Source organism: Capsicum annuum, chromosome 5, assembly GCF_002878395.1.
Source record: "Capsicum annuum cultivar UCD-10X-F1 chromosome 5, UCD10Xv1.1, whole genome shotgun sequence".
In the NCBI taxonomy this organism is placed as follows: domain Eukaryota; kingdom Viridiplantae; phylum Streptophyta; class Magnoliopsida; order Solanales; family Solanaceae; genus Capsicum; species Capsicum annuum.
The window spans coordinates 27,119,832-27,132,455 of NC_061115.1; the positions used below are offsets into that span (position 1 = coordinate 27,119,832).

At 31.8% G+C, this 12,624-nt stretch overlaps 1 protein-coding gene across 2 annotated transcripts; it reads left to right on the plus strand.

Moving 5' to 3' along the window:
• The first annotated feature begins 5,264 nt into the window (after positions 1–5,264).
• On the plus strand, positions 5,265–12,106 carry LOC107870532. Of its 2 annotated transcripts, XM_047412638.1 has the most exons (4): positions 5,272–5,488; positions 6,717–6,775; positions 10,782–11,388; positions 11,473–12,106. In XM_047412638.1, exons 3-4 carry the CDS (start codon positions 10,784–10,786, stop codon positions 12,020–12,022), a joined length of 1,155 nt encoding a protein of 384 aa, XP_047268594.1. In that variant the 5' UTR covers positions 5,272–5,488; positions 6,717–6,775; positions 10,782–10,783; the 3' UTR covers positions 12,023–12,106. The 2 variants fall into 2 exon arrangements, with proteins under 2 accessions (XP_047268593.1, XP_047268594.1); XM_047412637.1 differs by lacking the exon at positions 6,717–6,775 and having other exon boundaries at positions 5,265–5,488.
• Positions 12,107–12,624: the final 518 nt, after the last annotated feature.

Here is a 12,624-nt window from a genome sequence, read left to right on the forward strand (position 1 = left end):
AATGATTAATGACGTTATGTATTTTGTTAAGCTTATGATTATTTCATTTCGTTTCATCCATGTTGAGTTATTTATAATTATTTATATTTGGGAATGAAAAATAGGTTTGAAATTTTTTTTTTTAAAAAAAATCCTTCAATTTTAAATGCTCAGTTATGAGGAAAAGAGGCTAACTACTTTAATATTTCAAACTGAAATAAAAATCTGAAATAATCGAACCGAATTTGTAAAAACCGAACCAAACCGAATTTATTTCGATTTGGTTATGGATGTCATTTTTGTCAATCCGAAAATCGATAAACCGAATCGATATTAAACAATCAGATCGGACCTATCGAACGCCCACCCCTATTTAGAACTGAATCAAAACACAAGATAAAGTTTCTGCCCTATGCCTTATGGAAACAACACTTTTTAACACTTCATCAGTGATGTATTATAACTCATTCATCATCTGCTGATTTAACGTAATAACTGTTTAATGCAGAAATGACTTCGAAAGATAATAGTCACATCTGTTCCTTAAATATTTGCCTCGTAGTGACTAGTGAGTGAGTTTAAATAAAAGAATTCACTATCTCTTTCATCAAGAATAACTTATGAGTTATTTAAAATCATACAACATAGTATCAAACCTTTTTGGTAACTTAGTTACTTAGATATGGTAGGAAATGAGTATCTCTACATCAACTCTGTCACTGGACATAACTTAGATATACCTACAAGTTGTATCAAGACTAGACAAGTTCAGGTTGTCTTGATAGATAGAACTAGAATGAAGAAAACACGAGTAATATGAAACAATAACTTCATATTTGAACATGTTATCCATTGTTGCTAACAATAAAAATTTTAAAAGTGATTTTCATTTTAAAATTTTAAAATGAATATAGTATTATAGGCTTTTAGGTTGTGGGCTATTTTTGACCTTTTGTAAAATATTAATTTGAACTCGTGGCCTATGGAGTATAGACTATGGTCAGTTAACAATAATTTGGTATTCGGTAAATTACCAAATGGTAGTAATATATTTTACCAATTCCGAACTCAAATACCGTAATTTTAAATTTATACTCCCAATTACCATACCAAATACCAAATTACCAAATAAAGAATACCAAACTCTTCGGTTCGGTTCGGTAATTCGGTTTCTAGTATTTTATGCCCAGCCCTAAACCTTGTTGTCAACCCATTTTCTCTTGGGTAAGTTTCTAATATTATAATTATCAGTTTTCTCCTAATTTCATCTTCAAAACAACTTTAGATTCTTGATTTCAAAAAAGGATTTTCGGGGATTTTGCCGGTAAAGCTAAACCATGGCTTTTCTTCTATTTGGACCTCATTTATAACTCATTTTCGCTTGAGTTTTCAACTGTAGACTTCTAAAAATATGAATAACATGTTTCAAAGATAAAATTATCATTTTGCCTTTTTTCAAACATCTTTTTTGTAGGTCCGTTTTGACCCAGACTTAAAAATTGACAATATGGGTATCGTTCACTTTTTTTTGATGCATAGGTTCTATATTTTCACATTTTAGTCTAATTTTGAGTCTGCTCGGGAGGAGTAATACTTTGGAGTGATGGCTTGCGAATAGGTTCTTGGCATTCGAGGTAGGTTATGGCTAAACTTTCTTCAGACTGGACTAGGTAGTAAATGTTGATATAAGATCATGTTAAGGGTGTGGGAACTAATCGTGAAAATGGATTTATTATCGTGTTGTGTCCGTGTAGGCACCCATATAATGATTTTATTTGATGGTTTTAGTATTCTATTTGCTATGTGTGACTGTGTGGGGTCCTATATGATATTGTTGGCTTTGTGTACATGAAATTAGTTGTGTCTTGATTGATGAAAACGCCTATGTTTCGTTCTGTTGGCATTAGGTTTATGTTGAAATTCATGGATGGTTGGAAATATTGAGTGGGTTGCTGACTCACTTGGTTGGTATATTGGTTGGACATGGAAGTACTCATTCTGGTAGGTTGTGAACATTACATCCTCATATCATATACATTCATGAAATATTGATACCATCTTGGAAATACCAGAAATACTGTAAACACTGACTTTTTCTGATAGCAAATGTGACATCTTTAAAACCCTCTATCAAAGGATGTGCTGGCGAGGAGATACAGATTGGATATGAATTGTATACAGGATGACTAATCCCCCATGGGTCCTACGTCGAAAAGCTTTAGTTCCGCAGGTATATACGAAGGTTGTGCGAAAAACTCGTGCGTCACATCATCATTATCATCATTACCGTTATCATCATCATTATCTTCATTGCATTTGTGTTACATTATGCCTTTATTTGTGTTGTATTATCTCTCTTGATGTATACTTGTCTATGTGTAATTCCTTCCCTAGTAATTGTATGTGCGATATTGGTTTACTTGTATGTCTTTCTCGTATTTGCTGTAATTTATGTGATTATTATAGAATTGTTAGTAAAGACGGTGTGGGCTACCATTGTGGGACATTTTCTGATGACGTGCCCTTAGTATGTATTTTGTATGCTTTATTTTATACTTTGCTCAGTTGGTCTATGATACCTACTGAATTCAAGTGGACCATACTCACCCCTATTGTGCCCTTTCGGTGCAAATCCTGATTTGAGTGGGCCTCACGGTGGTTGATTCGGGCCACCTTAGAGCTATTTGAGGTAGCGGATTCTTACTTCCGAAGTTGACTACTACCTTTCTTTATTTAGACTATGTCTTTATTCAAATTCAGAGATAGAGTATTCCTGTTTTGGATACTTATGTATTTGATCTCAAGTTGCACTAGTGATGTTCTAGCACCGTGACACCAGGTTTTGAAATTATGGTATTGTTGGTTATGTCTTTCCTCTTTACTATATTATGTGGTTCACTTCATTCTAGATGCCTTACTTGGGTTATTGCTATTATTTTCCCTTTTGAATCTGTTTGTGTGATAGACTTACTTGTCAAGGTTCATCGCGACAAGTGCCGTCATGACCTTGAATTTTTGAATGGTGACAATTGTGGTCGAACCTATAGTTTAAGGCTGGATCCACCTTGAAAATAATAGCGAATTGAATATTTAAACTTTATGGACTCATATTCGAAATTATATCAAAATGCAATTATTATGATATTCCATATCAATTATTTATATTTGTTTAGTGAACATTTTCAGCATATCCATCCGAGTCAAAACTATTAAATTAGAATTTACCTGTAACTTGTACTCAAAATCTGCCCCCGGTGTCATGACTCATGAATTATGTGGCTAACAATCTGATTGGAGATATAATCCATGCAGCTAATGTACAAACTGTGTAGGAAGATTTGAAAGAAAGGTTTGATAAGGTTGATGGATCTAGGGCATTTAACGTCCACCAAGAAATTGCTACATGTACTCAAGGTACTCAGTCAATATCTGAATACTATATGAGGTTGAAAGATATGGGGAATGAGTTTAGCTTTGTGATTCCTGCATTGGCTGTAATTGTGAGAGATTTAAGGACTTCTCATATATCTCCAAAGACAAAAATTATATATTAGTTCCTAACGGGGCTAAATGAGTTATTCTCAAATTAGAAGTCATATTTTGCTACTTAGCCTTATCCCTAGAGTTAATTAGGCCTATGCTATGGTGATGCGTGATGAAAATCAAAAGGCAATCTTTGTTGCATCTAGTTCAACTGGTTTATTGAGTGCAATGACAAATAAAAGTCAAGGTGTGAGTGAGTCAGATGCATCAACTATGTACACTAGAGCTGAATGTTCAAGGCCTAAAAGAAAGTATAACCCCAATTCATTTTATGATCACTACAAATTCAAAGGACACTACAGGTGGATTGCTATAAGCTGATAGGGTATCCATAAGATCATCCCAAATTCAATCAAAATGAGAGGATGAACCTAGACACAATCAATCTGATAACAAGTTTAGATTGACTAATATAAGATCATCCCAAATTCAATCTCTGCTACATATAATGTTGCACACAATGCTATAGTCTAGGACTAACATCAATCAGAAAAGTATCTTCAGATTCCTTAGCCTACTGAGTATCCACTACAAAATCAAATGCACAACTACTATGCACGCTTCACCAGCTCCTATTGTTGCTCCAGATCAACTACAAGAAATTTTCTTTACAGGAAAATATAAAGTGGATGATGGACCAAGATTCACTCAGTCTCAGGATAAGAGCATTAGCCATATGCTGGACAAGAATCAAAATACTTAAATGTAGAAACATAGTCACATGAATACAAGTACTTATAGTACTTTGTTGGTCGCAGATAATCCACATGACTGTATTATTGACTCATATGGGCTACAAATCATATGATCTAATTTATCTATGCCGAACATTAACACACTTGCACAACCTGAAAAACCAAAAAAAAGTTTGATTTCTTATTAGGAGATGAAATTACCCTACCATTTCTCTTTTTATCCTTATGATTTGTAGAAAATGAAAAACAACTCTTATGAAAGTGATAAAAAATTGAAAAATCACTCTTCGATATGTTGAAGTGTCGCATTGAGTATAAAATTAAGAAAAGAGTGAGATTTCTGAGAGAAATTGAAGAAATAAGCTATTTCTATTAGTGGAAATATGGGATTAGGGGAATTGTTTTTCTTTCAAAAATTGCAAGAGAAAGGAAAAATATTGGCGGATTAGAGGAAAGTTTTTTTGGTTGAATCTCTATCTCTAATATATTAGAAGTTTGAAGCATTAAAAATGTTGTTTGAATTTTTTTGTCTTTCATTAAAAGTCTCCTCTTTAGACAAAATTGTCTTTTCACTATTTTTCTCGAATTATTATTTAATTTTCTTTATACTATTGGCTCCTAAAATATACACTACTAGAAATTTATATTTTTTTCGACTAAACATTTCGACGGAATAAAACCAGTCCCAGATTTTTCAACTACTTTAGTAGAAAAATTTAATTTTTAATAAATTATTTGTCCGATATTTTTTCTGACAACAACAATCATTAGATTTGGCAGAAAATTTTGAAAAATATATATTCAAACTACAGTAGTCGGTCAAAGTACATAAAAATTATGAATATGTTTTGACCAAAAGTTACGACCGTTTTGGTCGGAATAATTGAAGAATATTAATTAATAATAGAATTATATATATGTAGTCGGAAATTTATAAATAATTAATTAAATATATGATTAGATATTTACCCTAGCTTAGTAGTCGAAAATATTACATAAATAATTTAATATATTATTTATTTATTTAGTAAATAATTATATAAAAATATAAATTAAATAAAAAATTTCCTCTCTCTCTAAATCTCACTACCCTCTCTCTCTCACTTGTCTGTCTCTCTCTAAACTAGGGTATTGGCAACCGTGGAGGTTTTGTGGTGACAGCGATGGTGGAGTTTTTGTGGTGATGGCGGCGGTGGAGTTTTGGTGGTGCGGCGACAGTGAAGTTTTGGTGGTGACGGCGATGGTGAGTTGGTGGTGAAGACACTGCGATGGTAAGTCGAAACTTAATTTTTTTTTAATTTTTGATTTAGGCTTTAGGTTGCATTGTGTTATGGAGAGGTAGGGTAGGATGGAGTTAGATGGTTGTAACAGATTTGGTATGCCAATCTTCCAAATGTTGGCTTTTGAAATTAATTGTGAGGAAAAGAAAAATTAATTGTTCCATGAAATTGAGTCAGGTTTAATTTTTTATGCGAAACTAAAAATTGCTTTGCTAGATTAATGTCAAAATTGAGTGAGAAATCGAAGTTAGGACTTTGTTGTGAATTAGGAATTTTCATTGAGTAATTGAGTGAGTAGTGGAGAGTAGGTGAAGCGATTAGGAATATGAAAACTGAAAACAACACAAACAATGAAAGCCCAATATTATGGATGAACACCTCTTAACCTATGGCTGCAAATGTGAGAACTTACCAGAGAAATGTCGACGACCAAGAACATTCCAATCAGTTGGTGAGTGTATGCGATAATAATCTTCAAGTCTCAAGTAAATTACACAGTAAAAAAGACCTTTCATTGGACTACAATAAGTTAATTTTCAGTTTTAAAATTAAAGTAGCATTCTCCCTTTATCACCAAGCAATTCCTATCCAACGCAAACAAAAAGTGAAAAAAAAAACTAAAGAAGAGGAAAGATTAAAGGTTAACTGATGATCAACTACTACATGTTATGTACTAGCTATCTAGACTACTAGTTATAATTTGTCCAGTAGTGTAGATGCTCTTTTCTTTTGTTAGGTAAGTCGAGTAGTGAGTAGTCTATCTGCTCATTTCCATTACAAGATTAAGATATTTGGATAAGTATGTTATCCTGAATGTTTAAGAATATAAATATATAGTTCTCAAAAAGTACAAGACACAACTTTTTTTTATTTTTAATTGAAAAATTAAGGAGATGGAAGGAGGATCCTAGAGCAGATCAACAAGTACCTTGGCAGCTGTCTGCTAGAAACTTGTCTGCTTGAAACTTGTTCATATTTCTAATGTGAATGACTTCACTAGAGTGGTTAAGATATCCTAGAATCTCAACGAAATCTAAAGTGATTTGGACTAAGCGGTTAAAAAAAAAAAAGAGGGGTGTGAGTTCTCAATTCTGCTTGCTACTTTATCTTTTTGGTTCTAAAAGTGAAAGTATACACGTATAGCTGAAGCAGAGTATTTTTTTTTCTCATGTGAGAAACTTTATTTTCCTTTTAACTTGGAATCTCCCAAATGCTGCAGCATTAATTGAAAATCTTTGTGGAGCAGAAAAAGATAGGGGATCCAATTGGTGACAACCTGTAAGGGAAAATTATGAGTTTCACTGTTTGTTTTCCTTATTTATCTGTTATCTCATTTTAGAGTGATAAAGATGTATTGTTGTTCCTTTTTTTATCTGACACTAGTTGTTTTTTCTTATATTGTTGCAAGATGTGAATTGCTCATAACTTTTAAATTAAATAGAAAGATACAATAATTAGGATCAACTAATTTGTTGGTTGAGCTACAAATGCTTCATCGAACATGTTTACTTGGCAAATACCTTAACTATTGTTTTAATCTATGGATTAAAGCATTACATTGCTATATTTCTCTATGTTTACAGATTACTGTTCGATTACATAGTTTCACTATTTCATTATTTCATTGGTTAGTTGGTTAGTGAAGTAGTTAGTAAAGTTGTTATGTAGTTAGGAAGTGGTTAGCTTAGCTGTCAATGAGCTGGAATAGCTATAACCACTGTTATGTTATGACTATTGTTGGTGTTTTTTCTCCTGTTATTGTTTTGGTTCTTTTGCTTTTATTTCTCTTCTTTGTTGTTATTGTTGTCGTTCTTGTGTAGATGTAAAATAAAGATCGTACATGGATGTATAATATAACTTATCTTAACCGTATGGGGTTGAGGGAGGAATATAAAGATGGGGTAGATGGATTTATTGCTAAAGCAATGACACTTTATAAGAAAAGATTTATGTTGAATTAAGGGGTAACTTACTGAAGGGACAATTGGGTGTCCTTGTTGGAAATGCAAGTGTGTCAAGTTATTGAGTCCAAATCTTGTTACATTATATCTTTATAAGAAGGGATTTATGTTGAATTTTGCTATGTGGATAGCTCATGGAGAGAGTAGTGCAACTAATAATTTTGCTTTTCAGAATTATGTTGAAAGTACAATAAGAAAGAATAATGCCAAAAGTTTTTGATATATTAAGATGGTCAGGAATGTTTTTGGGACACACTCAAGGGCTCAAAATGAACTAAATGATGAGGCTAAGCACTTTTATGAACAATTAAAGAAAGTTAGTCATCCATTGTATGAAGGATCAATGCATTCTAAGTTATCTGTTGCAGTTCGGTTACTAAGTATTAAGTCAGATTATTCTATTTCTCAAGAGAGCATGAATTCTATCATTGGATTTATGAATGAACTTAAACCAAATAAACTTGACTTACCCAAAGATTTCTACACAACAAAGAAGTTGGTTTCTAAGTTAGGATGTTCATCAAAGAGAATTCACCGTTGTGTGAAAGGTTGGATGTTATTCTATAAGGAAAATACAAATTTAGAACATTACAAATTTTGTAACCAGCCTCATTATAAGGAAGTCACACATGCCAAAATGAAGAAGGTTTCGATGAATTCGATGCATTACTTACCCTTTATACCATAGTTAAAGAGGTTGTATGCATCAATAAGCTATGCCCTTCATAATATATGGCACTATGAAAATAAAAGACTTCCTGGTATTTTATGTCATCCAGATGGAGAAGCATGGAAGCATTTTGATAGTGTGTATCCAGATTTTGCTAGTGAACCAAGAAACATTAGGTTGGGATTATCTACTGATGGATTCACTCTAATTTCTATCTCATCTACACCATATTCATATTGGCTAGTGTATGACAAGTCCATATATATTTCTAACTTGCATTATTTCAAGTCCTCGCTATCCAAAAGTTTTGATTGATGTATATCTGCAGCCATTGATTGATGAGTTGAACTTATTGTGGCTAGAAGGTATGAAAGCATATGATGTATCAATGAAACAAAACTTTAAATTGCGTGCTGCTTTGATGTAGACTATAAATGACTTTCCTGCTTATGAAATGTTGTCTGGGTGGTTGGTTGTGGGCAAGTTAGCTTGCCCTTGTTTTATGGAAGACACATAAGCATTCTCTTTGAAACATAGGTGTTGACACCTAAGTTTTGCCATCCACTACTAAGTTTAGTTCTGAGTTTCTTCAATTTTTAAATAAAATTACAACATTTATTTTATCCGAATAAAAAGTTTTTCAAAGTATTTATCAAGATAATTTTGCCATTTTAAGTAGCGATTATATATTGTCGTAATCAATTATAGAAAATTATAAAATTTTGTTACTTAAATATTTATTTTATAAAATATCAGATTCTAATCAAGGGGCTTATCTTGAAAATTGATCTAAATAGGTAAAATCTTGATTGAAATATAATTTTGTTTTTCAAAAATAATATATTCGGATAAATATTTATTTAATTTTTATTGAATCAAGAAGCTCGGAATTAAAGCGGTTGATAATTTATATGAAATTTTGATTCAATTTAGCCGATTCATTGAATTGGGCCATAATTGAAAATAATTATGCCAGAATTGCAAGGCAATTGACTAATTAGTTCACAATTGGCCAAAATTGAATGAAATTGGTCTAATCTCAAGTCAGATTGGCTATTTTTGTAAATAATAGTTCAAATGTAGACCAATTCTCCAATTAACCAATAAGCCAACCCAACCCATTTCTCCCTCTTCAACTTCAAATAAACAAGGGTAAAATTCAGAAGTAGCATACCTAAGAGCCTAATTACTGTTTTATAGCAACAGTTTGATAGTTACATTTTATAGCAACTTATATTTTGTATTTTCAAAAAATGTTGCTGTAAAAATACATCTACAAAAAAGTTACTGCACTTAATTAACTGAAATTAGTTGAGCTATATATGGTATAATTACCAATCAAGTAAATATGTTGATTCCTTTTTCATTTAAAACTCTTAAAAAACGTGACATCCGTTATAACTTCATAATTCAAATTTCAGTTTTTCACCATTAACAGCTGCATCTTTTCTTAGCAATTTCTTCTAAACCAACCCTGTGTTGCTGAATCAAATTGGACTGATTCTTCTTCGAAATCAACAACAATTGCAAAACGAAGCAGTAATTTGATTGAATCAAATTCAATTGTTGATTCATCTATTTTATTTGTTTGAATTCAACTGTCAGTTGAAAATTTAACCATTACTACTGTTCAAGGTACATAATCATTATTGTTATTCAGTTCGTTTTTTTTAACCATTGCTGATGTGCCTATCAAGTTTTGGTTGTTGTCGTTAAGTTGTATGTGAAAAAAATTGTAAAACAAATTCGAGTTAGAATCAAGGTAGCAATACAATTGGAATTCAAGTATCTGTTGCAAATTTCAGATTTGAAGTTGTTTCAGTAGGAAAAAAAAATCAGTATTTGACTCAATATTTTAGGATCGTTTGTTGTTATTTTGATTGTTTTAACAATCGAACAAATGTAAACAACTTTTGAATTGAAGTATATTTAATTATTTTATGAAATACTAGATAAATGAATGATCAAATGTATCTGTTGAATTTGATGATATTCTATGAACCCAGATAAAAGTGTAAAATATCTTCTCCATATGTATTTTTAATGTTCTTAATGGTAACACTGCATATGTATTCTTTGATATTGTTAATGGGAACACTGCATATGTATTTTTGTTTTTGTTGTTGGAATTCTATAGTATAAATGTATATTTGAAAAGATATTTTACTTTAAGCTAATGTTGTGTATATGTATTTTTTAAATTGAGATGTTGGTTGTGTATCTTTGTTTGCACTTAAATCTGAAAAGTGCGTGTTATAACAATTGACATTTGACAAATATGTATGTAACATATCAAATTACAAATTAGGTATGCTCCAGATGTATTTTTTTGATATGCTTAATGTTAACACTGCATATGTATTTTTTATGTGATTTATGTTAACACTGCATATGTATTTTTGTTTTGCTTGTCGGAATTTGAGAGTATAATTGTATATGTGATAATATATTTCGTGCCTTTTTTTACTTCCATTTGATTAAGTAGTTTCTGTATTTTGTATTTTAAATTAAACAAATATTGTTTAAATGTATTTTTTAAATGGAGATGTTAGCTGTGTAACTTTATCTGCACTTAAAGCTGTAAAGTGTGTGTTAAAATAAGTGATATCTGACAAATATGTATATTTATTTATTTATTGGTTAAATCAAGTAGAAATGAGAAGCATGCCAGTCCTTGTGAAGCACTCTGGTCGATGGACGTACGAAAAGAAATTCGAAGAATATGTCACTGATGCTATACTGTTGAGCACATCAGCAACATTCGTTGAGCTGCACGATGTTTTGGCATCTCACTTAAGTGTGGATTTAACCATCAAACGTATTATAGTGGAATATCAAATCACTTCTAATGCAGGACAGATAGAAATACATAACGATATGAGTTTAAAGGTGTTTATATTGCAGAAAAAGCTGATACAAGACATGAATTGTCTTTCTTTATATGTCAGCATTTTGGATAAAGATGTAGAGAGAAACTTGGCAAGTTCATCTATATATGTTGCAGAAAGAGGAATCAACTATAACAACTTGGAAACAGTGATAAATACAACAAATGAAGGAGCTTTGGTGGTTTGTGAAGATACAGAAGCATTAGATGTTTTTGAGATGGATCCTGTAGAGGTGATTATCTCAGACCCACATCACAAGCATGTTGAGGAAGACCAGGTTTACTTGAGAAAAAGAATTTTGAAGTCAGTCATGAAGGACTATTTAATTAGGGAGAAGTTTCAAACGCGCAGTAAAAGGTCAAGTAAGAAAATGTACGTACATTCTATATCTCTCAGATCTTGTTTAATATTAGTTTGGATATGTATTTTGAATGTAATAAATTATGTTGCGTGCAGGTATACATTGTTTTGCAAATCAAAAAACTGCGAGTTTTTAATGCGTGCATCAGGAATGGGAGAAACAGGAATGTTTAGAATAAGAGAATTCAGACCTCAACATACATACCCGGTGAAGGACAAGATCTATCCAAAGGTGTATGCAACTAGTATGCTGATAGCTGATATGGTTAAACAGAAATTCAAAAATCATAAACGAAAATACAGTACGACGAAAATAAAAAATGACATGAAGGAAGATTTTGGTATGAATTTGACATACACTTTAAGTTGGAGGGCCAAGGAAAGAGCGTTAGAAGAGTTGAAGGGTAAGCCATCAACATCTTATGGGAAACTGCCATCATATGTGCTGAATACTACCTATCTGGAGTCTCATATAAGAATGAAGAAGATAGATGATAATGCGCTCTTGTATGTATTTATCGCTCTACATACATTCATTAAAGGATTCGATCATTGTAGACCAGTCGTAGTTATTGATGCTAGTCATCTGAGAGGAATGTATATTGGGGCATTTGTAACAACATATATAACAGACGGAGTAGGTTAGTATCATTTAATTAGTATAACTGGTTGTATTTTTTTTGTCTTTCTGCTGTTGACTTGAAAAATACATATATCCAGTTCATATATACATATGTGTATATAATTAGATATATGTTCAAAGTTTTCTAAATGAAACATGTAAAATTGATTATGTTTGATAGTGAGGTTCATTTAAATTTTATTATATGTAATTGATACCATTTCTGGTAGATAAAATATACATTTTAATTGACCTATATTGTAATAAATACATATGCAGTTCTTAACTGTATTTAAATCGGCCTGCACAGATTTTTTTTATATGTACAGGTTATATATTTTCTTTGACATATGGTGTGCTTGATTCTGAATGATGAATTATGTATACAAGTCATATATTTCCTTTGGCATATGGTGTGCTTAATTCTGAAAATGATGCATCCTGGATGTGGTTCTTCGAGACTCTAAAGGAAGCGTACGGGGTAAGACAAAACATGTGTGTTGTGTCTGATAGGAATCCAAGCATCATAAAGGCTGTTGGTGATGTGTATGAAGATGTTCCACATTATGCATGTATGTGTCATCTATGGAAAAATGTGAAAAAACTTTACAGAAAGTCACACGATG